General features: G+C 37.9%; 1 protein-coding gene across 1 annotated transcript in view; it reads right to left on the reverse strand.

Moving 5' to 3' along the window:
- SLC5A8 (solute carrier family 5 member 8) overlaps window positions 1-26079 on the reverse strand; it is a 55158-nt gene extending 29079 nt beyond the window's left edge. Inside the window, exons 1-9 of the mRNA XM_045464192.1 lie at window positions 25611-26079; window positions 20871-20936; window positions 18444-18495; window positions 13539-13606; window positions 12365-12519; window positions 9554-9694; window positions 6044-6173; window positions 2690-2778; window positions 1484-1596 (exon numbers count right to left, since the gene is read on the reverse strand). Coding sequence (XP_045320148.1) covers window positions 1484-1596; window positions 2690-2778; window positions 6044-6173; window positions 9554-9694; window positions 12365-12519; window positions 13539-13606; window positions 18444-18495; window positions 20871-20936; window positions 25611-25961 — 1165 coding nt within the window. The 5' untranslated portion in view covers window positions 25962-26079. The remainder of the gene's footprint in view (window positions 1-1483; window positions 1597-2689; window positions 2779-6043; window positions 6174-9553; window positions 9695-12364; window positions 12520-13538; window positions 13607-18443; window positions 18496-20870; window positions 20937-25610) is intronic.
- Window positions 26080-26785: the final 706 nt, after the last annotated feature.

The following is a 26785-nucleotide window of genomic DNA, read 5'->3' on the forward strand; positions in this document are numbered from 1 at the left end:
TTATATAACCCTTCAGAGTAAACAAAAACCTCATCTACACTAGCAAAGTTGATTTGTTATTAATCATTATCAACATCCTTCCTTGAGCACAAGCTAGTGCCTCTTGTTTTATATGCATTATCTCCAAACCTCATTGTACCCGCAAGGTGAACACATTTTGTTTCATTTTCCATATAAAGAAATTCAAGCTGTATTAGGTTATTGGGTTTGCTTAAGGCTAATAAATTGGTGAGCAAGATTAGGTCTGTCTGGCTTCAAAAGCTTCTATTGAAAACCACACAGTTTTGATAATCCTATAACAAACCAATCTAAATACTCTTTGGGAAGCATTGTATCATTCTGAAATTATGCTGCAGGATTAAAATTGGGCACCTAATAAAATTATGCAATGTTATTTAAATGTAAGGCACACTCAGGCGCCTGGGTGGCTCAGTCGGTTGAGCATCCAACTTTGGCTCAGGTCATGATCTCACAGCTCGTGAGTTCGAGACCCACATCAGGTTCTGTGCTAACAACTTGGAGCCTGGAGCCTGTTTTGGATTCTGTGTCTCCCTCTGTCTCTGCCCCTAACCCATTTGCATTCTGTTTCTGTCTCTCTCAAAAATAAATAAACATTAAAAAATTTAAAAAAAAAATGTAAGGGACACTGAACAATATAAACTAAGTACTTACTCCAGATGATAGTCAAGACAATTACATATAGAATTATGGTTCAAAATAGAATATTATTTACTATTTCTTTGGCAGTCTATTAGTGTTATTGGGTTGAAGTTAAAGATTCTTTTGAAAAAACAAGTTAGTCATTCATTCCAGAACACATATAACCAAAACGTCAAAAACAAAAAATGAAGTACACTAGCCAGATTTCTTTGAGTCAGATTGTTACATTTGGGACATCTGGGAACTGGGGTCTTTAAACCTTTCCATTCAACTGATATTTAACCCCTCATAAGGTCCTACATCTATAAATAGAAGATGAGCCTTCCCTGTACAATTTTATTGACTATCTCTAGAGCAGTCTACATGTACAGACAGAATAGACAATCAAGATGGTTCAAAATCATAACACTCTGTTTATCTTCAATTCATACACACAGACTATGTACTTTAAACTGACAGTGAGCTCTTAGGTAATAAAATGTGGGCTCTTGCCTCCAAACTAAGGGTATTTCTTAAAACCGTGGGCTAAAGTTTGGAAAGGAAAAGGGTTGGATTTTTTTCTGTAGCTAAGAAGAAGTTCAAAAAGAAGGACAGCCAAATAAGGAAATTGTTCTTTGTGGCCCCCTGACAATTAATCGCTTGAAGGGTCTCCCAAATCTTGATTGCAAATACGGGATGGCTGTGTTTAGTGACAGGCATGCATATGCATAGATACACTTACACTCAGAGGTTCTTACTCTGTGTCTTCCAGGAAAAGGAATTTCTGGTATCTCTAAAAATCATCTCCCAGGGCTAAAATAGAATTGTGAACATGGAAACTTACTCAGTCCTTGGGAAATCCAAGAGAGAGACCTTTCTGAGAGTGATCTGAAGTGAGGTTTAACTAGATCTTCCACAGTTACTGCCGCTAAGGCATTAATACTGGAGGACACTGTGCTGTAAGAGAAAATCAAACTTTTGATTTATAATATTTTAATTTTAACAATACTTTAAGTAGGAATAAGAAAGGGGGAAACAAACTGTCATTGCTGAAATATAACTAGATTTCTACTATATTTTTCATGATCACAACATCTTCTTTCTGGAAACTGATATCATCCAAGAATGATTCAGTCAACATCCATAGGCTTAATAGTGAGAAAGGACAATTTTATGTTGCTATCATTTTGCAATAAATTCTCAGTGTCTATGGAAACAATCTACAGACTACACAATACTATTATATAGTGACTTTTAAACTTATTTTTCTTTGTACAGAGAAAGGACTATCATAAATCCTCACTAACATATAACATAAATATCAATAATATTAATTTCCTGGATCCTCACTAACATACACTGTACATGTTAATCAAGAATTTCCTGGCACAGGGGCACCTGGGTAGCTTAGTTGGTTGAGCGTCCAACTCTTGATTTCGGCTCAGGTTATGATCCTGGGGTCATGGGATCAAGGCCTGTGTGCTGGGCTCTGTGCGTGGAGCCTACTTAGGATTCTCTCTCTCTCCCTCTGTTCCTCTCCTCTGCTCATGCTCTCTCACTCTCTCTGTCAAAAAAAAAAAAAAAAATCCCTGGCACAAACACTAGAAGAAAGTGCAATAAGTAAGTTCAAACACAGAACAAGAGTCTTTGGGCAGTGCATATTATTCAGCATGTAACAGGAGATTTTAATTCTAATTTTCCATTTGACCATGCTTTATCTATCCATATATTTTAAACTGAGACCATAGGTACTCATTTTTGATAATCAGTGAAAACTACCACCAACTGATCATTATTATAGTGACCCTCCAGGGTAGGTGATGATGTATTAGACAGCAGGGACCAAGTTAAAAGTGGAGACTGAGGATAATAGACTGCTAGTCCACAGAGGTAAGACTGAAACTGAGAACAACAGGATACACAGAGTAGATTACTCACTTGGCCCTATTTGTGTTCATTTTCAGAATTCAGCTTTATCCCCCAAAATATCCAATAACAAAAGAAAGATCCCAATAGGGAAACCATGTACTGTTAGAGTCATAGTTCATACCTTAATGTTCCACTGTAAGCACAGGCCACAAAAAGTCCAGGAAGACCCGGATAATCTTGCAGAATGTCCAGTACCAAATAAGGCATGAGCTGAAAAATTCCAAAATTTACTCCTGAGTGCTATTTGCTACCAAATAAAATTATTAATGTATCATTTATCTTGTGTTCTTCAAGAACTAATGGAACTTATTCCACATAATTGAAATTTCTAAATATGAAAAATTATATTATTTAACTGCTAACACTTAAAAGAATAGCACAGTAGTTAAGGATACAGATTCTAGATTCAGACAGAAGTGGTTTTTGTTACTTAATTTCTCTAAGACTCAGTATCCTCATCTGTAAATGAGGGGTAATAATACGAATCCCATATACTTGCTATAAAAGTTAAATGTAGAGCTCTTAGTATAGTACATGGAATATGGTAAATGCTTGATTAAAAAGCAGCTGTTCTCAGGGCACCTGGGTGGCTCAGTTGGCTAAGCGTCCAATTTCAGCTCAGGTCATGATCTCAGTCCATGAGTTTGAGCCCTGTGTCAGGCTCTGTGCTGACAGCTCAGAGCCTGGAGCCTGCTTTGGATTCTATGTCTCCCTCTCTCTCTGCTCCTCCCCTGCTCATGCTCTCTCTCTGTCTCAAAAATAAATAAAAACATTTAAAAAAAATTTTTTTAAAGTAGCTGTTCTCATTCTTTAGAATAATAAAACAATTTAAAGGAAATATTTTACATACCTCTATGCTTAAGCAAACAGCATAGTTAAATTAATTTAACTTGACTTGATGACTCAAAGATATCTTTGTGAATCAATCACTACCCAGAACTGAAAGTGTAATTACAGCTGCATATAGTACGAGAAATAGTGACAAGTGGAGAGTACCCTCAGGAAGTTTCTGAAACTTGCTTCTTTTTGAAAAGTTCCTGATATCAACTTACTTTTTGATAAGTTACTTAAAAAAAATAAATATTAAATAAGGATGGGAAAGTGTATTACTTCAGTACTATGTTACATGCCAGTCTTTTGGCAACACTAATTTTTAAATCAAAAGGGTACTAAGAGGATAATTTTCTAGGAAAAATTCCCTTCATTTGCATTGAAACATTCTTGATTCGTTCTCTGATAGTATAGAGTGGATGGCATGTCCTATCTTATCAGCCTCTTTGATTTCATTTAACAATAGTTTGTTACTATTAACCCACTGTTACAAGGGTCTGTGTTGAGTTGTTTTAAGAATTTCTCCACGTTATCCAAAGCTTACTAAATTTTTATTCTCAGAAAGAGAGAATAGCAGTTATCTCTCTATGAAATCAAGACCAAATTTTCCCAAGATACCTTAAAAGTGTCACTTTAAGCAGTATTCCATATAAAGCAAAAGTCAAGTTTCCATTGTTACTGCTATAACAAGATCTAAAATCCTCTACCCTATCATCAACTTTCTCAAGTTTTTGGGGTGATATTTCATATTCTGAATGACCCCCTCAGGTATAGGTAGAACTAGCAAGACCGACAGATAGAAAAGTAGTAAAACTATATCCAAACACTAATCTTGCTTCCTCACGGTGAGGTCCAGCAGAGTGTCACAGAAATATATCTTTGCTCTCCTCAGGTTAAGATTTTGACCTGACTTTCTACTGACTGTGCCTATGTGCATTGTATCCCCAGGGAACTGTTAATTGGATTAACTCCTTAACAATCAACACAACACTGGAATCATCCAATTTGGAGGAAACCTTTCTTAAAAAAAAAAAAAAAAATCAGCACAGGCTCTCAAAATGACAGGTGCATGCATGCAAGACCCCACTCCACCCCCATTGTCATTCTATGACGAGTCTCAAGGTTAGGAGATTGTAGACATTTTCTGTTGTGATTGTCCAGGGGTAGGATAAGATAAATGAGAAACATTTTTAACATCCCTACTGTCCTCATTATATAAACTACAAACAATAAACATTGACAAAAAGAACAAAATATTCTTCACTAGAGAGAACATAAGGGAAGAGTGCCTCCATCTTCAGAGGAAACATGCTTCTTAGATTCTCTGAGCAAATAGGAAAGATCTATTTATTAACAGGAGGACACATGTGAAGATAGGGTTGAGATGCACAGCTCATTGAGGCTCTCATTTTCTAATCCCACAAAGTTGCATTTTTCTAGGAGTATGTGATGCATTTACACCAACATAGAATGCAGGTCTATCTTCTTTCTCATGAGTCCCCTGGGCACTTGATTTACAAACAAGTCTTAGAAAATAATTTGCGGGGGTGGGGGTGTCTAGGTGGCCCAGTTGGTTAAGCTCCTGACAACTTTGACTCAGGTCATGATCTCATGGTTCGTGAGTTCGAGCCCCACATCAGGCTCTCTGCTGTCAGCGCAAAGCCTGATCTGGATCTTCTGTCCCCCTCTCTCTCTGCCCTTCCCCTGCTCATGCACACTCTGTCTCTCAAAAATAAACATTTAAAAGAAAAAAGAATTTTGGCAAGAACTCTGAGAACAAGAACTCAAGCTTTAGAGTCTAGCAGCCCTGGATTTGAATTCTAGCTACACTTTCTGAAAGGTTGTATATGGCACAGAGGTTCAAAGTTAGGACTCTGGTCGTAGGCTGCCTGAGTTTGAATTTTGGTTCCAGGTTTACTAGCTGGTTACATGATTTGTCTGTTTCTCAGTTTCCTCATCTTTGAAAGAGAGATAATCATAGCACCTACCTCAGAGTGTGGCTGTAAGGATTCAGAGTTGAAGTCTATATAAAGCACTTATAACAGTATGATAAGTGCCTGCAGCTATTCTTATTTATTAGCTATGCAACCTTGAGCAAGTTATATAACCTCTCTGAGAGCCATTCATTTCCTCATCTCTAAAATTAGAATTATAGGGTTGTGAGAATTAAAAGAGATAAAGCATGCAAAGCTCTGAGCATAGAATCTCATCGCATAGTTGGTACTTGGTAAATGTTCACTCATTAGATCTGTTTATCTATCATTTAAAAACTGGAAGGTAAGCCATTGATAAATAAGTGATATGAGAATAACCGTAAAATATTCTACACTACCATGGTTTGTGCATGGATTTTTTTTTTTCTTGAACTGTGTTTACATTTCTACTCCCAGCCTTGAGCTATTTCTATTGATCCCTTGGCTTGAAATTTTTCCAGGTATTTCACTATTTTAATCTTGGATACAGCATTCTTCATTCTTACTATATTTGCTAAAATAAGTTTTTGTCAAATGCTTTATAGAAATTAAAGACAATTACATTGTATTCATTTGCTATTTCTCTACAAAAACAGGAACACTCTTTCCTCCCAGCTAATAAGCTTTCTGGGTATCCTTAATGCACATGTAAGAAAGACATGGTACTGAACCTGGTCTGGTGCAGACACTTTCTTGGCTGTCCAAGGATCACAGTCATGGTACCTGGAATATAGGGCGAGCCCACAAAGCACTGAGCAGATGAGGATTGCCCAGAGTCCCAGAAGATTGATGTAGAGAGACCTAAAGAAGTCAGCAAATGACAATTGTAATTTCCATCCTAAAGATTAGGAAACTTGTAACATAAACAGAAAAGACCTTCATGATTACTCAATAAATGTACATTATCTTTTGGTTATCAAAACTGCTATCTATTTTATTCTAGCCTAACCTTCTCTTTAAGCTCTCAATCAACAATATATTTGGAAATACATGGAATAGATGGGGGTTTCTCTATTAAATAACTATATTCTCCTGGTCAGAGTTCCATGGGCATTATCAGCTTTATAATCATATGTAATTATATTACTTCAGAACTTCTTATCATGAAATAAAGATTTTTAATAGTCAACAGACCAGTAACCATTACTCACTTTCCTTTTAAAAGTAATGCAATTCTAAACTGCTAAACATTGTTAGCATTTACATAGCAACTCATCAAACTTGTTTAAATGTGGTTTGTAATATCATCTAATAAATGTGAAAGGCAAATCTGCATTCCTTGAACAGGTACCTTCCCCAAACAATGTTCACCATTATAATACATGATGTGTGCTCTGGGAGAGTATAAAGGCTTATATAACATCACTGGAGTCAGACCTGAACATAAACACTAGTTTGATCTATCATATGTGACCCTAGGCAAGTAATTTAGCCTCTGTGAACTTCAGTTTCTTCATTTATACCTACAGATAACAACGCCTACCTCACAGAGTTATAAGACTAAATGAAATAGTACATATCATATAGCTTGGCATGTAATAACATTTGTTAAATGGTAATTATTGATATTATGAATATTAATGTCATTGAGTTCTATGTCTTAATAATCAGTTGAATAGTTAACATTTCTCTCTCTCAGAAGGTGACTATATTGTTCTCCCAGGGATGCTGTACTGGATACTGATACAAGCTGCCCTAGGCTGAAGAGAAGTACAACACCCAATATCATGCCTCCTTCCCTGGGGCACCTGTGTCCAATGACTAGTGGATTCAGAGGTTTAAAGGACAAGTCCCCTCATCCTAATTTGGGACAAATCTGATGAGTCAGCCCAAATTTAGAGCTTCCCCTAAGGCCTTGGCTGAGAATGCATAACAATCCAAATTCTCCCTCCAGTCAACCCTGCTTCCTTTCCATTTTCTTCTACAGGTGGTGATTTTCTAACAGACTGTAGCATGCCAGCCTCCATCTCAGAGTCTGTTTCAGGAGAAGCCACCTTCCACAGGTGCCAAGCCACAGATTGCTAACCTTTTCCCTTGATTGACTAAATTTATTCTATGCTTTGTTATTGTCTAAAAATAGTGTAATAAGTGTATTTCATCTCCAAATCATCAGAAAATCTACACAGACGCTTTCCTGCTCTAACACCCTTGCTCATACATGGGTTTAATACTTTACTATATAGTCTTATTTGACTTTAGTGCCATTCAAATAGATTTCTCATCAACAACATTTAATACTGCCCCTGGTCAATCAATGTCAGTAGGTCTTAACTTTCTGGCTAGGATTCATTCTTACCAAGGAGCCAGTGTTAAAAAGTAAGAGAAAATGCATTTGCAACTACATGGATGGAACTGGAGGGTATTATGCTAAGTGAAATTAGTCAGTCAGAGAAAGACAAAAATCATATGACTTCACTCATATGAGGACTTTAAGAGACAAAACAGATGAACATAAGGGAGGGGAAACAAAAATAATATAAAAACGGAGGGGGACAAAACAGAAGAGACTCATAAATATGGAGAACAAACTGAGGGTTACAGGAGGGGTTCTGAGAGGGGGGAATGGGCTAAATGGGTAAGGGGCACTAAGGAGTCTACTCCTGAAATCATTGTTGCACTATATGCTAACTAATTTGGATGTACATTTAAAAAATAAAAAATAAAACAAATTAATAAAATAAAGAAAAAAAGAAGTAGGAGAAAATGATTCCTCTGAGCTCAGGGATTCTGCCTTGTTAAGGAGACCCACTAGGCCGTTCCAAAGGAAATTGTTTTTTATTAAGAAAGCTCTAAAGCTCCAATTCTGGTCTTTTAGTTATAAAATTGGGCTTTTTGAGTTTCATGTTCCCAAAGAAACAGAAGAGTATGTGCACAATTAATTTGGGAGAGGCATCAGCTCTAGCATAGATTTAAAGTCCAGTGGATTACTGGAAGTATAAATTACATTCCTTCAAAGTTCCTAAAAATACCAGAACCCCTAAGCTCACTTTTGGGGTATTCTGTATCCAGTTACTGTGCTGATTTTCTTGTAGATCTTTTATTAGAGAATGTTCCAAAGACAGATCATGTTTAAACCAATTTACCCTCAATATATTGAGTTCTGACATGTGACATCACAATATTTTCATGTTTTCCTTTGAATAGAAATAGAATTGCCATTCCTCATCCTACTTTAATCATGCTGCTACTCTTAAGCTATTTGGAATTTTTAAGTTCCTAAATGCATGTGGGTCCAGTTAGCCTTATTTATCAGCATAGGGAATGGTGGTCACCACACTGATCTGAGGCTTCCTGAGAAAGAACCAGCCACCATTTGTACTCTTTTTTCAAGCCATGATGGGCTTGAGAGTTCCCTGATCATGTTATCCTTCTGACTTCTGGGCTATGTTCAAATCAATGTCTATCTGGAATGCTCTCCCACTATTCTCTACCTGCCCACATATGGTCATTATTCAGGATCTGCCTGCTTGAGAGGAATCTCTCACCCATCCTCTGCTTTCACATCCTATGATCTGAGATAGAAAATGGAATTCACATTTACTGGCCCCCTACCATGTGTGTGCTGAACACAGCATTTTACAATACCTCTCATGAAATATATAATATTTCTTATGCTCATTTTGTAAGTTCAGAAACTGAGACTCAGGGAGACTAAGTAACTTTCCCGTGATCACTCAAATAGCAAGTGTTAGAGCAGAGGTATAAATCCATGACTATGTCTGAAAATAAAACACACCAACACATCCGGCAATATAATGTCCTTGACCATTTCTTCTAGCATTTTATCCTTCCATGGAACTGTTATACTTTTCTAGTGTTATTTCACTTTTTTGCATATTTGCATATATCTTCCTAACTAGATATTAAGCTCCTTCATGATAAGAGCCATATATTTATAATTTTTTATCCTCCATAATTCCTTATACAAATAGATACACAATAAATGCATTATTTGATAGTATTTGTTTTAGTAAATAATTCATATAAATATTTCAAATTATCTGGTTTAAAATATACAGTGCCACTTTGTTTTACTTGATCCTTTTATAACTAAGTATCATTTATCTCTTGGAATTTCATGATACATAAGACTTAAACCTGAGCAAAGTGTGACTAATGAAAGAATTTCAATAAAGACAACTGATGATTATTAATGATTTCTATACCATAGTTTGACTTACATTTTTGCCTGGAATCTGCTTTTACAGGAAATATATCTCTGCACTTGGGATTGGTTGACACCATAGATGCTGGTCCATGTGAAGGTCCCTCCTATAACAATTGTCCAGAATGTATGTCTTTGCAAAGGGTTAGGATTAAAACTAAATGAAAAGAGACAGAAAAAAAATCTGAGCTATCAGGAAAAAAAAAAAACTATAGAAAATTATCCTAGAATAGTTTTTGGAAGCAAGCAATGTATATCTATGTAAATATGGATACATACATAAATATGTACAAATTTATTAAGTAATAAAAAAGGTAGAAATATTTCTAGCTTAAGTTCCGTGAAATAAAAGTGGATAATTTCAGAGAATTGGAAACTCTGGGTGGGACTGAGGAAAAACGAATGTTCTAATTATTCTGAGATTTTATAAAAATTTTCTCCTGTAGCTTTAGTAAATTGTTATTTAAACAAGTCTGCCATGCTGTAATTAGAGAAAAATATGAAACTAAAAAGAGAAAGCAATAAAGAGAGGGAATTTCCTAAGTGCACCCTAGCAATAGATATGGTACTGAAATGAACACAAAATTAACAAAATTTTTTGTTATACAATGCATACGTAATTCTTCTCCTAGCACATGTACAGTCAGACTTCTAATTTATATTCAAGATCAAGAACTCAGTTAGATAATGCAGTTTAAAGGCTTTTGCATTCTAAAATTACCATGTCAGTGTAATCATCCTTTCTGAAAATGCTGTGTGCACAAGCTAAATGCTAATAGTGAAAAGTCACTTTATGACATATACTTAAGCCCAAAATATTGTCATAAAGAAAGCTCAACTTCCATATTTGATATGTCTTTTAACTTTTCTTAATGTGTTATCTTAGAAGGAATAATTCTATTCATCTATGATATACAATATGAGCTTGACAAATTTCTGCAAAATTGGCTTTCAAAGAAACTTTCTAAAAATTGTGAAATTCTGCAAATCCATCTCAAATCTTATATTTAAGATTAGTGGAAGAAAGTATTCTAATTTTATACATATTCTGGCATTCTTATGGAAATACAAGAGCCTCTATTCCACTCTCTAACTTTCATATTAAAGTTTAAGAGTTTCAAGGGTGTTGACCCTTTATCCTACAGAGAAAGCAACTACTATATTAGCTAATGGAAATCAAGAGCCAAAAGGACTCAGCGAGCTACTTGAGGGAAGTAAGACAAGATTTAGAATAGCCAATTTAGTGGTTTTAGGCCATATACAATATATATGACAACTATAGATCATACAGAAAATACCAACACAGAATCCTTCTCTTATCACCACCAGAGCAGATATTTTGCCCACCATATTCTCAAACATATCTGAATAACAAGGATACACAATAATGCTTTTCTTATTATTTAATGCTTGGCAGGCTCCAAAGTAAACATCATGAAAATGTCTAATCTTTTACTTTCAATAATCTGTCATCAATGTAAAAGGTGTCACTTCAATGCAGCAATATGGGTTGCCTTTATACACAGTGACAATTAACTTGCAGAAAAAATTATTGGTTCCAAACCTTCTCCCCTCAATCTAAGCCTACTAGGAAGAGATTTGGGAGTAATCAAGATCTTCTGCGTGGCCACTGATTGTTTCTGCTTCTTGGTATCCATTCTCCCATCCTCTAGTAATGGCAACCCAAATACGCTTTGGGAAACAACCATTGCCCCATAAAATAGTCTAAGTGGTTGTCAATACAAAGTCCTGCTCTGCCCCAACTAAGGTATGGAATCATGCCCAAGCTAGGACAATTGGAGGTGCTCTTCCTTGGAATCTGAATCTTGAAGTAGTCATAGTAATAATAGAAAATAATTGAAATTGATTTGTCATAATTCAACTCATCTCTGAAAATTAACATGTTGTCCCTGTCCAATTTCTGAAAAATCTCTTCTCAAACGTTAGTGCCATTTTCAAAAACTAGAAGAGAGCCACCAAGTAAGAAATGCTTTTCTTTTTTTCTTCTTGCCGGTGATTTCAGCTTGTGTGTCTCAAAGTAGGGCTTCTTAAAGAGGAAATATGCTGTTCCAAGTCAAAATAAGCCCCTTTCCACATTGAACATGATAACAAGAATGACACTACTGAACCACAATGGAAGGTATTTTAAATATTGTTTTAAGTTGTGTGATATATTTGGGATGAAATGTCTAGTTTTCCCACTGGTCTTTCTCCAGGAAACATGAATAACTGCTTAAGATATGCTATATTACACAATCTACTGACACTTGAAACATTAGTCATAAATTTTCTAGTAAATTTTCTAGAAATAACATATAATTTTATATAACATTTAATACATATATACAATTATGAAATATAATAATAATATACTATATATTGTTGGGGCAATATCAATAGAAAAATTCTCTAGGCTGCTTGAAACAAAAAACTATGAAAATGGCAGCATGGTCTTCTGGTGTTTTTCTCTTAAGAAAGGTTTCCTTTTCTTATTTCCAACTATCTCTTCTCTAATTACCCTACCCTACCCTTTAACCAATTCCAGATTTAAATATCTGGAAGAAAATTACTCTTTTGCTATCAGTCCTTTCTCAGGAAGAAGGACCATTCTAAGTACCATGTAACTAACCAACTGACTGTTTCAACCCCTTAAAGACTTGGTGGAAACCCCTCACACATTAACTTGTCAGCTTCAATTTTTTGTACTATGTTCTTAGAGGTCTATTTGTTAGAGGTCTAATATAAACTTACTATTTCAGTAAAAAGATTATTTTTATAGAAAAAAAAAAGGAGAATTCTATTGATCAGGAGGTAAATAGCAACTCACTTCCAGAAGTTCAATCTTCCACCATCATAGGCATCATTTAGAATAGTGCTGATCCCACCTTGAATCACTACAGCCTGTATAATCACAGATGCAAATCCAGCTACCATGATCCCAACTTGAAAAACATCTGTCCAGACAACTGCTTTAAGACCACCCTTTGAGGAGAAAAGTATATTAGGATTAATGCTTTTATCAGACATTATTAATAATCTACATGCTTATATGCTATGTTGGATAAAAATAATGAAAACATGGATCTGGGCCAAGAGGTACATTCAACATAGATTGTAAGCTTGGGAGAACCTTCAAGAGAAGGTGAGATTTGAGCCAAGCCTTCAGACAGAAGCAGAGGCAAAGATGAAAGGTCATCCCAGAAGAGAAAACAGCATGGGTAAAAGCATAAAAAGTCAAAGTACATAGCATGTTGAGTGCAGCCAGATATACATTTTGAAGCAAAGTGGAATGGTATAGGTAGATTGTTGGGAAGAAAATTCAGAGTCAAATTGTAAGAGGCATTTTCATGGACTTTATCCCATAGGCAGGGCTGATATCCAAACAAGTATGCATATAGAAGGTCATACCAGTTGTTGAAGTACTAAAATCATTTTGTACTAGCCACTACCAAAACTTGCCAAGAGTCTCTCTCCAGTTCCTCTGTCCTTGGCTGAAACATCCCTTCCTGGAGATCCCCATCTTGTAGAAGATCCAGCAACTAAAGTCTTAAGACCTAGTATGTCAGGGATGCCATGAGAGTTGCACCACTGTTAAGAACTAGCATCCATAATAATACCAGTGTCCATACTATATGGATGTTATATATTTTGACTGTAACTCCTACCTATAGGCAATGAGAAACTACCTCAGGTTTTGGAGCCTAGGAATAATATGAACACAACTATAATAATTTAGCAACAGTAAAGATGAATCAGAAGACAAAATTCAGGACCACTACAACGGTTCAGATAAAAGAAAGAAGTTTCAGTTATGATCAATGTTCTATAAAGAATCAAATTTTTCCCCAGATTGAATATTTCTTACAAAAAGTTACACTTGTGGGAGATAAGAGTAGGATATTACACACGAACAATGCAGTTTGCAGAACACAACTACTGGAATTTTCCATTTTGCAAAGCAAGCGGATAAAGTGAAAAGGGAAATAATGTCCTTGACATACCAGTGTGCAGTAGAATGTGCAGACCACACCTGTCGCCACTACTGCACCCCACAGATCAAATCCTGTGACTGTGAAAGGAAAAAAGAAAACGCATGAGTAACTGTGAAACGTGTATAATAAAAATACTTCTCAAAAAATCATCATTAGGAATCTATATCATTTGTAGAGCACCTATCTTCTCCCTACCTCTCTACTCTTGCCTAAAACTGGTCCAAATCTCATAAAATGTCCCCAAACAAGTGGAGTTTAAAATTTTACTTGATGAGTTAAATGGACCTAGTTTCTACCCTCAGACAGCATCCCTAGATCCAACATTGGCTAAATAAAATACATGAGAAAGCATTTCTATTGTAATGAAGCTAAGAAACAACTTGATATTGTGAGGAAGTTAACTAGACTGAATGGGGTCATAGAGTATTGGTCATCATGGTTCAGTAAACACACTATTCTACCACTCCTTGAAATGAGTTGTGCATGTTACTAAGATGGAACCAAGAAGGAGAAAAGTTGTATAATTTGCCACCATCTACCTAAGAAGTGGAGAGGCATACTGTATTCTTTTTAAATGGAAGGATCACAACTCTACTCACAAATGTGATAATCTAGATAAAATAGACCCATTCCTTGAAAGACACAATGGGCCAAAAGTCATACAACAAGAAATAAATTATCTAAATGGGTCTATATCTATTAAAGAAATTGAATCAGTAATTAAAGACCTTCCAAAACAGAAAGCTCTAGGCTGAGGCAGGCTGACTGGTAACTTCTAACAATTTAAGGAAGAAATTACACCAATTGTCTACAACCTCTTTCAGAGAATAGAAGCAGAGGGAATACTTCCTAACTCACTCTATGACGCCAGGATTTCCCTAATACCAAAACCAGGTAAGACATTACAAAGAAACTACAAACCAATATTTCCCAGGAACACCGATGCAAAAGTCTTCAACAAATTGAGGATCAGCAAATTGAATCCAAAAAAAGTATAAAAAGAATTAAACACCATGACCAAGAGGGATTTATCCCCGGTATGCAAGGCTCGTTTGATATTTTCAAATCAATTAATGGAATCTATCAAATTAACAGACTGAAAAAGAAATATCACATGATCATATCAAAAGATGCAGAAAAAGCATTGACAAAATCCAATATCCATTCATGATAAAAACTCTCAATAAACTAAGAATAGAAGGGAACTTTCTCAACTTGATAAAGGCTGTCTACAAAAATCCTACAGCTAACACCCTATTTAATGGTGAGAGACTCAAAGCTTTCCCACTAACATCAGGTACAAGACAAGGACGCCCTCTCTCACTATTTCTTCTCAACATTGTACAAGAAAGGAAATAAATGGTATATAGATTGGGAAAGAAGAAATAAAACTCTCTTTGTTCACAGATGACATGATCATTGATATTTAAAAAAAACTCCTGGAACTAGTGATTATAGCAAGTTTGCAGGACACAAGGTTAATATACAAAAGTCAATTGTTTTCCTATGTAATAAATTAGCCTCAAATGTGGTAACTTTAAGATGTACCTTGATTCAAAGCCAAGGCAGGAGCACAACTGGAGTAACTCAGACATGCATTCATTGTGGAGTGGGCATGTAAAATGGTACATTCATTTTGAAAAACTATTTGCCAGTTTCTCTTAAATTTTGTACATGAACCTGCCCTGAGCTGGGTCATAATAGGTGTATGTTTAACTATACTGCTTCCAGGTGTTCACCCACTAGAAATAAAAACGTGTGTCAAAAAAGAATCCCCAGACACACGCTAACAGGTTCTACAAGACGATCAAACTTGGTCTTGGTTATTGATGAAAATGACCCCACTGCTGATGATGGCAATGCTGCTGTAACCAAAGAGATGCTGCTCCTCCTGGGGGATGGTGACACGTCACCCATGGAAGAACTGGATTAAGCGCTGCCCCAAGAATTACTTGTACAGGTATTCAATACTTTATCTTCATTCCCCCGATAATACATTCAAGGATGTTTTTCTTCATTTTTGTTAACATTTTAAAAATCTGTATGGCAGGACAAGAACCACTTTCTGAGGGTGATGCTGTGATAAGTACGAACTAAAACCCAGCTAGTTTTCCTTTTCTATCTAGTTCCATGTTGGCTTATTTTAACAGGACAAGGTAGCATTTGTTGCAAGATGTAAGTAACCTAGTGTTAACTGCATGGTCTGAAGTGTTTGGCTACCTAGCAGATTCCTTAGTAAGACCAAACTTTTTGTAACTGAAGTGTTCTGAGCTATCCCTTGATGTTTAAAATAAAAATACTGGTTCAAATACCTTTCACCTTCTAGGATCTACTTTTATTTATTTATTTATTTATTTATTTATTTATTTATTTATTTTTTATCTTTAACGTTTATTTATTTTTTGAGATAGAGAGAGACAGAGCATGAACAGGGGAGGGGCAGAGAGAGAGGGAGACACAGAATCTGAAACAGGCTCCAGGCTCTGAGCTATCAGCACAGAGCCCGACGCGGGGCTCGAACTCACGGACCGTGAGATCATGACCTGAGCCGAAGTCGGATGCTTAACCCACCAAGCCACCCAGGCGCCCCTAGGATCTACTTTTTAAACCTTCTATCCCCTGTAGTTGTCTACTACATGTGACAGGCCTCTAAAAACTAGTATGTTAAACCGAACTGACTTGATGAGAGTCACTATCTATAGAGCTTGTTTTCCAAAGAAAAACATTGTTTGAGGTAGCAAAATTACAAGCCTACGTAGGTATGTTATAAAGCTGTTCAAAAAGTAACTCAGCAAGTTTTGTGAGTAAAAAAGTAGTGCTCAAGTCACATTCTGCTTTGAGGTTGTAACAAATACAAAGCAAGACAAAACAAAACCTGAACAAGAATGATCTTAGTAGCTCTAATTCAGAGTAGCCTAAAACTGGAAACAACCCAATGCCCATCAATAAGAGAATGGATGAACAGATTTTGGAGAATGCATATGATGAAATACAATAAAAAGGGGGGAAAATCAGGGATATCTGAACACTGACTTCATATTGATGATATCAAAAAAAATGATTTTAATATTTTAGATATGAAAATGGTATAGTTGTATTTGCAAAACACATGCTGGTACAAACTTCCAGTTATAAAATACGTAAGTCCTGGAGGTATAATGTACACCATGGTGACTATAGTTAATAATCCTATAATGCATATTTGAAAGTTGCTAAGAGAATAAATACCAATTTGCTCTCATCACAAGAAAAAGAAATTTTTTAACTATGTATGGAGACAGATGTCAACTAGACATTGCGGTGGTCATTTTGCAATACATACTAATATTGAATCATTATAGTATAATACAATGTTATATGTCAATTTTACCTCAGTGGAGAAAAAAAAAAGCATATCCTTATTTTTAAAAGACCCTGAATTCAGATGAAATGATAAAATATCTCAGGTTTACAGGAAAATAATCTAGTGAGTGAAACAGAGTGAATTAAACCAAGAGTTGATCATTTTTAGTGGAGTTAAGGATACACTAGAGTTTACTATGCTATTCTCTTTTTTCTAGTATATGTTTGAATTTTTCTATAATTTTTTTAAAAAAGTAAAAAGGAAATGATCAGACCCAAAGAATGTTAAGATCCATTTCAGTTAAACAAGTTTCTCTGGAGCATCTGTTGCACAGCCAGTACTATATTTATGCTGGTATATACTGCTTTGGTCACAGTAAAATACACAATTGATATTCAAGCGGTCAAAATGCAGCCTCAGGTCCTAATTCCTAGTGAATGGCACAATAACCTGATAAGATCTGAGTCCTCAATTTCTTCACAGATGGAAAGCAGTACTCTCTTACTGCCATAACTGTACTTTAAAACCCTAAAGCCAACATCTTTAGTTACACTTAAGGCCAATAGGTAACTTATGATGAAGCTTATAGTCAGCTCTTTATACATGAAATTGACCCACTCATGATGTTGGTAATATTGACATGGAATATGCCTGTCATTCAGAATTCAAGAGCACATTATATCATGGAATTCTTCTTTGTAATGATATAGTTATACTTTATAAACTTAGGTTATAATTACTATCTGTCTATCATAAAATCAAGAAATGAGAGTGTGGATTTAGCAGGGTTCTTCCATTTTATATTAACTCACAGGAACCACATCACATTTTTCCCATCAAAGTCCACTTGTCCATTTTACAAGGCAGTTTTAGAGATAAATTCACATCTGATTGATAAGAATTCAAAGGATATGGGGTTCCCCAAAAGCCTTTTGCAGATAAGACTAACTAACAGGCATCTTTGGTTCAGTAAACTATTCCAGTTCCATGGCTTTTATCTGCCCAAATCCAAAGGGTAGTTTGTTGATCAGCACCATCTTCATACATTTGTTTAAAAGGATACTATAGCCATCTTTCATTGTGTCACTAGGAAAGATTTGATATTTCAAGTCACACAAATCTCCCTCTCTTGAATTTTGGACCATGTGAGAAATGGGAAGAAGAAAAGTTTCTCTCCCTGCCAGATTTCATGATGGAACTGAGCTGAGTAACACAGAAGCCTCTTGACTATGGGCTCCTGGTTACAGCTACCAAGGAAGAAAGTGCAGCCATTCATGACTTAGACTACAGGGGGCGTTCATTCTGAAGGAATGGAGCGTGGCTGGTTGGTACATCCAAGATTCACTCCTCAGTGAGGTCTGCCCTCCTATTAATCATAGATCTTTTGGAGCTATTGACCCAGGAACTCAAAGAAGCTGCGCGAGTAAACACTTAAAGCCATCTTGCTCCCCTCAAGTTGATGCAGGTTACTGGAGGCATTCCTCCATCTTCCCCCCTCCTCAAGGAGAGAATAAAGTCTTTAAAAATGAACCCCCAAATATGGTGACATAATTGTTAACTCTAAAATGTACCTTGATTCAAAGCCAGGGCAGGGGCATAAATAACAATTCCAGTATAGAGAACCTAGGGGAAAAAGAAAACCAAATATACTGTATGAATTATAAAATAAAATATTAATTTTTTATAAACTCAATTATGAATTAAAACAGTAGTTTCAGTATACATGATAAAATCTGTAACTTGAAAATGTTATTTAAGTGAAGCTGATTCTTCTTTACCGTTTGTGATGTGGTCATAGATTACGGAAATCTTTTATGGCCAATTTTGTTAAAAATATGGACTTCTCAAAAATAAAAAAATAAAAAATAAAAAATAAAAAAATAAAGTAAAAATATGGACTTTTCACATGGTGCTCACTGCAGATAGTCATTGATCCATCAACTGAAGCTTGAAATCAATTTTCCTCGATCTAAACAATTAAAAGGAAAGAAAAAATACAAACCTAAAAAAAAAAAAAGATGGTTCCTCACTCATATGCCTTCAAACTATTGTTAATCACTGCATACTTAATTGGGAAAAACAGTAATAATTTTGGAAACTGGTTTCAAAAAGTTTGCATGCTAATTAATTAAACAAAACTATAAATTTGAACTTAAAAAAACCCTGAAAGCCAACAAAAACTATATTCCATCTTTTTGATATTCTATATTATTTTTCATTCATATATCTAACAAATATTTATGAATCTGGGGCACAGTGGTATGATAAATGTGGTCTTTTTTTCTCAGGATATTATTTTCACTGCATTAGATTTTTCAAATACTGTATATCATATCCTGTATATTCATATATATTCTATGTGATTTACTTTATAAAAATATATGGTTCTATGATTCTCTATGATTCCATGTTTACTCTATAAAGACAAATGATGAAAAAAGCCATATTATGTAGTATTTGAATGTTTGATTATACTACATGGATAGGTCAATGGAAGTAAGTCCTTCAAGTGGGAGATGGTAAAGCTTTCTTCTTTTTGTAGTAATGAACTTTCCACAGTCATTATCCGGACCAACTTGAAAGTTTGAAAACATGACCACAGGGCACCTTCTTGACACTTGCTCCCCACTTTTCATCTCTGTAGGCATTTCTAAAAATGATCCAAAGAGGAACAGTTGGTAAATGCAAGATACTGGCCTCAATTCTTTGTCGGAATCTCTACCAGACCCCAAAGGGCTCCTTCCTTTTACACTGGAAGTGTTAAGGACCAATCTAAGTTATGCAATTTACAGAGATAAAAAATGGAGTCAAGTTAAATAATTTATAAAGGCACTCTGTTATGCTATAGCAAATGCTTAGGGTTGCTTGTGATTGGAGAATTGAATTACCAATAGGGATGAGAATGAAAACTCCTTCCTAGATCTCCATTAACAAACCCATCCTTCCAAAAAGCATTTACCTGTCAAGAGGAAGATCAATATAAATGATGTGACAATAATCATGACAAGCCTCCAGCAACCTGGATGAAGACTGGGAAGTGTTCTCTGTCATTCACTGCTTGGCAAATCTTTGCTTTCCATTTGTGTCAATCAGTAAATCTATATTTGCATTTACTTATATTACCTGACTTGTACTTGGCTTTAAAAACTCCAGAGTGCATAGTTCTGTTGTTTTATACTCGATGACCACTTCAATTGGGGCATAAGTTTCTGCTTTTTAAAAGAGAGCACTGATTCACTTTTGTAAGCATGCTTTCAAGCAAATGAAATTATTTCCTAGTGTCTTCCTATGTCAGTTAATTTTTACAAACCTGTACTCAAGTTGCAAAACACTATGAAACATACTACTTGTTTTCCCTTTGTTACAATTCCTACCATCAGCTCCTACAGCTCCTTCAAATATCTTTGTCATTTCAGTAATGATGACATCTCAGTCACTTTGGTGGGCAAAAGCAGAGGTGGGAGAGGAAAAAGCATGTGCTCCTGAAGCAACATGACTGTTAGTTGATTAATGTAATACTTAGCATTCACTTGAAACATTCTGTTTTCCAAGAAGTGGGGCATTTGCTGAAACACGGTTTAATGATCTTAAGAGTTGATGCTGTATAACAGCAAATGTTTTTGCTTTTTTGTCTCCTATTTTCAACATCTCTTTCTTTTTTTTTAAATTTTTTTTTTCAACATTTATTTTATTTATTTTTGGGACAGAGAGAGACAGAGCATGAACGGGGAAGGGGCAGAGAGAGAGGGAGACACAGAATCGGAAACAGGCTCCAGGCTCTGAGCCATCAGCCCAGAGCCCGACGCGGGGCTCGAACTCACGGACCGCGAGGTCGTGACCTGGCTGAAGTCGGAGGCTTAACCGACTGCGCCACCCAGGCGCCCCTCAACATCTCTTTCTTATGTTTCATTCATTTACCAAATAAGCTTGGCCCAGATGCCTTAGTTCAAACATTTCAGATGACAAAAGGTAAAACAAACTAATGGAGAGTAACTTACCGTTAGAACAATGAAGAGGACTGTTCCACAGAGACGAACACATTTGTTAAATCGAAGCTCTAAATACTGTTTCCAAAAAAGTGAAAAATGGTTAATACGCGAAAACTTTATCCTGTTGTGAAGCATCAGCTGCTCAAGAAGTAAAGGGGTTAGAAATTTAAAGCAACCTCATAAGATTTGTATTCTGTATTCCTACTTTACTACTCTTTTTATTTATATACGGCAAAATTAACTCTTGTTTTAAAGTGCAGTCCATTAGGTTCTAATACATACAGGACAATTCCATCACCACCAGAAAACTCTGTTATGTTGTTTCTTTGTAGTCAAACTCTCCCCCTACCCCTAAACCTTGGCAATCACTGATCTGTTCTCCATCCCTAGTTTTGACTTTTCAAGAATATATATAAGTGGATTATATTCTGCATTTATAGAATGGGCAAAGTGCCATTCTCCCCTTTGTCTTGGTATGTACTTTAGATACTTCCCTGATCCATTTGGGAATCAACCTTTCCCACTGCAGGCAATTGTGATGGAACTGTCTATCAAGGTGCCCTGCCTCTTCTGACCAAGGGATGGTCATATGACCCAAGTTCAGGCAATCAGCTTCTCTCTCCAATGGATACTTTAATCTTAGAGGCATAATATAAAGACAGAAAATGGCTGGAGCAAAAGAGGACTGATCCTGACAGTGGCCTGAAGAGGCCATCCTGGCTTCCATCCTTTTCACAGCCTCTTTGCTCATATTTTCACTCTCGGATGGGCTACCCCTGTATCCTCCCAAATAAATTATTTTTTATTTAAATCAGTCTATGTCAGTTTCCATTCGGGGCCAATGAACAACTGCCAATTCTTCCTACTTTCCTTGACATCTTAAAATATAATCTGCTTATCTCCTATAGTATATGTCATAATATATTATAGAGTTAGAGTCATAGACTTTTAGAGCTGGAAGAAAGCTAGGTTCTCATTCTCTAAGTTGAATATTACTCATGTAGAGAGAATTTTAAAGCTGAAAACAAGTCTTTTCATAGAGCAGGGGAAAAGAAAGAGGAAGGAAAAATTGACATTAAGTAATAATCAGAGGCAAGGACACCAGATATTTTTGCTCCATGATCACAGGTGACAGTTATAGAGTACTTGCTATATACACTGTCCTTCCAACAATTCCCAGAGGCCAGTACTACCCGTCAGAGCAGAGGGCACTGGGGTTCAGAGAGAACACCAAAGTTGCAACCTAACAATTCTCACAGCCACAATGCATGTCTAGGACCATTTGATGCCGAAATCTTGGCAGGGAACCACTACATTATTCCAAATAAATAGGCAAACTGACCATGTCTCTAAGACTCAGAGTGAGCAGGTGGCACTGACGCATGGTAGGACTTTCAAAAAACAACTAACAGGTAAAAAACACACACAGCACAGCATAGTTTTGGGGAGGAGTTCCAGCCCTTGACCCAGTCCCAATCATGACTCCACAAGCTCGGGGAAGTCACTGGAAATCTTAGGCTCCTCCTCTTGAAAATGAGGATCACAGTACTAATTCTTTCCCCTCTTACTTTGCAGGGCTTTGGAGACTATCAAGTGATATAAATGGATGGGGAAATATTGTAACTTGTTATTCAAAAGTAAGACATTAAAAATTGGCATCCAAATCCACAGATAAATATAACGCATAATTATAAACATACATATGTATTCAAAATAAATACATATGAATAATATATATAAATACATATAATTCACAAAAATACATATATTTTTAGGGATTATAGGTTATATATATATACCTAGACAACTCAGTTCCAACACACAGATTTTGTGGATCCAGAAAGATCCTGAAGAAGTGGTGAACGAAATTGTATTCCTGCATTACATTCTTACCTGTGGGTCTGGAAGTGGCTAACACCTATCAGGCCTATACTTTAAAAGCAGTGATAAATAGATAACAGATATGCTTCTGAATAGCCAATTCTAGCTAAAGAAATATAAGTAGGAAGAGATTTCATATTTGAGCAAGAATACCAGGGTATATCACCCAACGCTGGACTTCTTATTCTGTGTAGGTCGTGCCCTCTGAGGCATATATAAACAAATAGAAAAGAGTTACAGGAGAGTGTTTCCTATGGCCAATCATCAGGGACAAAGCATGTTATCTTAACTTCCCTGACCCCAGCTGCTGGGCACCCACCAGTCATGCAAGCTGCCAGCGTGCCCACAACTCTGTGTGTTCTGTTCTACTTCCCTTGTTCTCTCTGTACTCTTGTAAGCCCTGCTTAAGGGTTATAACAGACTCACCAGAGGCTTCAGAAGCAGCCAGTATGCACCACTGCACAGCCTCTAGGCATGTGTCTACTTTGCTTCACACTCTTATGTAGCTTAACTTACTCTGAGTCTCTCTGTCTGCAAAATGGGGCTCTCTTAGCACTTCCCTTATAAGGATTGTTTTAGTATTGAGTCAGATAATGTATGTGTGTAAACCATGCAGCCCAGTGCCACACATGTATTAAGCATTCAGTAAACATTAACTTCTTGCCATTTTTAGCTGGAACTCTGCTAACAGCCTCCACCGCTGGAAATGTATGGGTAATCTCTTTCTGGTTGAATTAATGCTGCTGTCCCGAGGAGGCATGGGTCAGTGCTTATGAGAGGAGCATTCATCTCTGGGGACTGAAGTCCTCTTGCCAGGTTCTTCAAACCCTTTCTGAGTTTTGGAGTTGGTTGACTATAGATCAGAGCTCACAGACTCAAACTGCCTAAGGACTCATAAAGTAACATACACAAGTGGATTGGCCAGGTGTTCATATATTAAAATGTCGGACTATTCCTCACATCCACTAAGAAATATGTCCTCTCACATCTCTCTCAAAACCAAGTACTCCCTTCACCCTGTCCATGTTCCCTTTTGTATTTTTGAGAAAGACAAAAATGCAGATAAAGATTTCTCTATCATGAGAAAGTAACCATGCAGCTACCAGAATTAACAGGAAGTGAGAACAATGGCTGTAAAACTGGGAATTGGTCATGGAATTCACCCCAGGGAATGTGAGCCCAGTGTCATCAGGCTTCTAAATTTTCAAAAGAAGCTAGAATCTGGAATTGTATTTGACTTCTCAACATCATAAATGCTAAATTAATTTTCTTTCAAAACACTTTAAGGGTCAAAAAAAAAAAAAAAAAAAAAAAGACAGAAAATTAAGATTGGCCTGGGGCAGCCAGTTTGTTAATTTTGAGCAAAACAGAGAAATTCCATTCTGCTCCCTTCTGGGATGATGACCGAACTCTCCCAAACACAATGACCAGAGTGAGTGGAAGGCATTGCTGCCCCAGGGGTGCCTCGCCCTGGATGGCATCACCACAGCCCAGGCAGTTTGTCACTAACACTTGTTGTGCCACTGAGGCCCCGCAGCCAGCACCAGTTGAACCAGCCTCACTAGGAAACCACCTTCCAGGGGCTCTGAACTGGAGCAAAAAGTACCTGAACTTAAGTCTAAGAATGAGTGTCAGAGCCCTCTGGATAATGACCTGTGCGAGAGGAAACTTCTGCAGGTTTGCCCATGTGCCTCATGGGTTAGTGTCTGGATAAAGAGACCACTAAGGGTGCTGAACTGCACCCCCACCCCACTCACATTCAACAGTTCTTTAAATTAAACCAAACATTCCCTCCCTCTCCAAAGCCCTTTCCTGCAGACAACTGGAGAAAACCTATAACCAATGGAGCTGTGCAGCAGGAAAGATGGTTTTATTTATTGATTTAAATTGGAGTTAGTTAACATACAGTGTAGTATTGGTTTCAGGAGTAGAACCCAGTGATTCATCACTTACATATAATACCCAGTGCTCATCCCAACAAGTGCCTTCCTTAATCATTTTTCCACTGAGAGAAAAGGCAGAACTGTTTAAGAACCTTTCAGCCAAATCTTCCTAGCTATCCCAAGATAACCACATCTGCTACTGTCACCACAAATATTTATGGCCCACGTTTTTCCAGCACTCACCCAGCCCCCGACACTATTCTGAATGTTACCCTTGCATCATCTCATTTAATCCTCCCAACAACTAGATGAGGTAGTTGGTATTATTATTTTCATTTTGAGATGAAAGAAATGGGCACAAAAGGTTAAATAAATCATTCAAGGTTACCCAGCTAGTAAGGGGTAGACTCTGATCTCAAATGTAGGTACTGGGACAGGAGTTACAGCACCTTACCCACTTGGGCATGTGCCTCTGGAGGGTGTGTGTGTGTGTTTGTGTGTGTGTGTGTGTGTGTGTGTGTGTGTGTGTGTGTGGAGGGGCAAGGAGGGGAGAGTGCGCAAATTCTTCCCAGACGATCCTGGGAAAGTGAGTGGTGCCTGTGGACCTGGAACAAGGGGATTCCTTTCAAGGAGGAGAGGCTGAGATTTGAACAACTTACCCTCGCTCAGATAAAAAGTTTTTAAATCTTTCCCCTTGACTCGGAATCAAAGATGTTAAAGCAGAAAGCGCCTTAGTGAGCACTAATCCAAATCACTCCGTTTACTTTGGAAGGCTCTCTTTGTCAGTGAGCTCCTGAGAGCAAATTCCAAGATTTTTGTGGCCTTCACAGGACACCTCTCCCCAAAAGGGGAGGGCAGGGGAGGTAATGGACCTGGACAGGGAGATATTTCGATGTGGTGGTGAGTCTGCCCCCAGGAAAATCCCTCCAAGAGCCTGAAAAGTCCTGCCCCCTCCACTCCCCCCCAAGCCACCCTCACCCTTTACCTCGTAGGTGCTGGTAATTCCCAGTTTGTAGAACACCGGGAGGAAGACCTCCGCGCTGATGGCCACCACAAAGAAGTAAGTGATGGCAAAGATGCTGAATATGGCCCCAAAACGGTAGACCTCCGAGGGGCTGCCCAGGACGGTGACGGCCGACATGAAGCTGGCGGTGAGAGACAGCGCCACGGGCACGGCTGTCATGCTGCGGCCGCCCATCAAGAAGTCCTTGGAGGTCTGCTGGCCGCCCCCCGCGAAGGCGTAGTAGATGCCGATGGCGGCGGAGATGAGCAGCATCGCGGCGAACACCACGTAGTCCCACACCACGAAGGTGCCGATGCCCCGCGGCGCGTCCATGGTCGCTCGGTCTCCCGGGTCCTGCGTTCCAACCGTGGCCCCGCGGCGCACAGCCCGAGCCCGAGCTTTACCTCTGCGGCCGGGCGCTCACTTCTTATTCCCCGCGCCGCGGGCGCGGCAGGCGTGGCGCCCGCGGGGATTGGAGGCGTCCTCCAGGTATCGGTCCCCGCCGGCTCCGAGCGCCCCGCGAAGGCGGGGACGTGGCTAGGCGCGGAGGCCTCTGCACCCACCGCAGCCGGCCGAGCTCGTCTAGTCACGCCAAGCCCTCACCGGGGTGCCGGGCTCGGGGTGGCCGGGGTCGCCGAGCGCCGCGGACACCTGGGAGAACTGGCGCCTCCAGCCGCGTCCCGCGAATCCGCCGGGAGCGCTGGGCCTAAATGTTACCAGGTGGCACCCGAGGGGACGCACCATTTAAATAAACAGGCGACCGATGGGGGAGCGCGGGTCGAAGGTCAGTTGTAACACTTGTACTTTTCGCTTTCCGGTTCAACAGTCCGGGTCCTTACAAGAAGATACACGTGGGGTTTTTACATTGCCTTCTTTGATAACTTGATGGGCGTTTCAGGTGACAGTGTGCGGTGAGCTGAGGTTCCAGTCCTTAGGCAGGTAAGCAATTACAAAGGAGAGGAAGAAATCTGTGCTATTGGTGACTTTTTTTTCTCCTTTAAAGAAAATATTATTTAAATTTTAGTTAACATACAGTGCAATATTATTGGTTTCGGGTGCCTTTTCATTCAATAAACATCTCTGATCCCTACAATCTCTCCTAAATATGATAGTTTCTATTGTATTAATGGTTTAAGGAAAACTTAAACCCTGTGACA

Source organism: Leopardus geoffroyi, chromosome B4, assembly GCF_018350155.1.
Source record: "Leopardus geoffroyi isolate Oge1 chromosome B4, O.geoffroyi_Oge1_pat1.0, whole genome shotgun sequence".
Lineage (NCBI taxonomy): Eukaryota > Metazoa > Chordata > Mammalia > Carnivora > Felidae > Leopardus > Leopardus geoffroyi.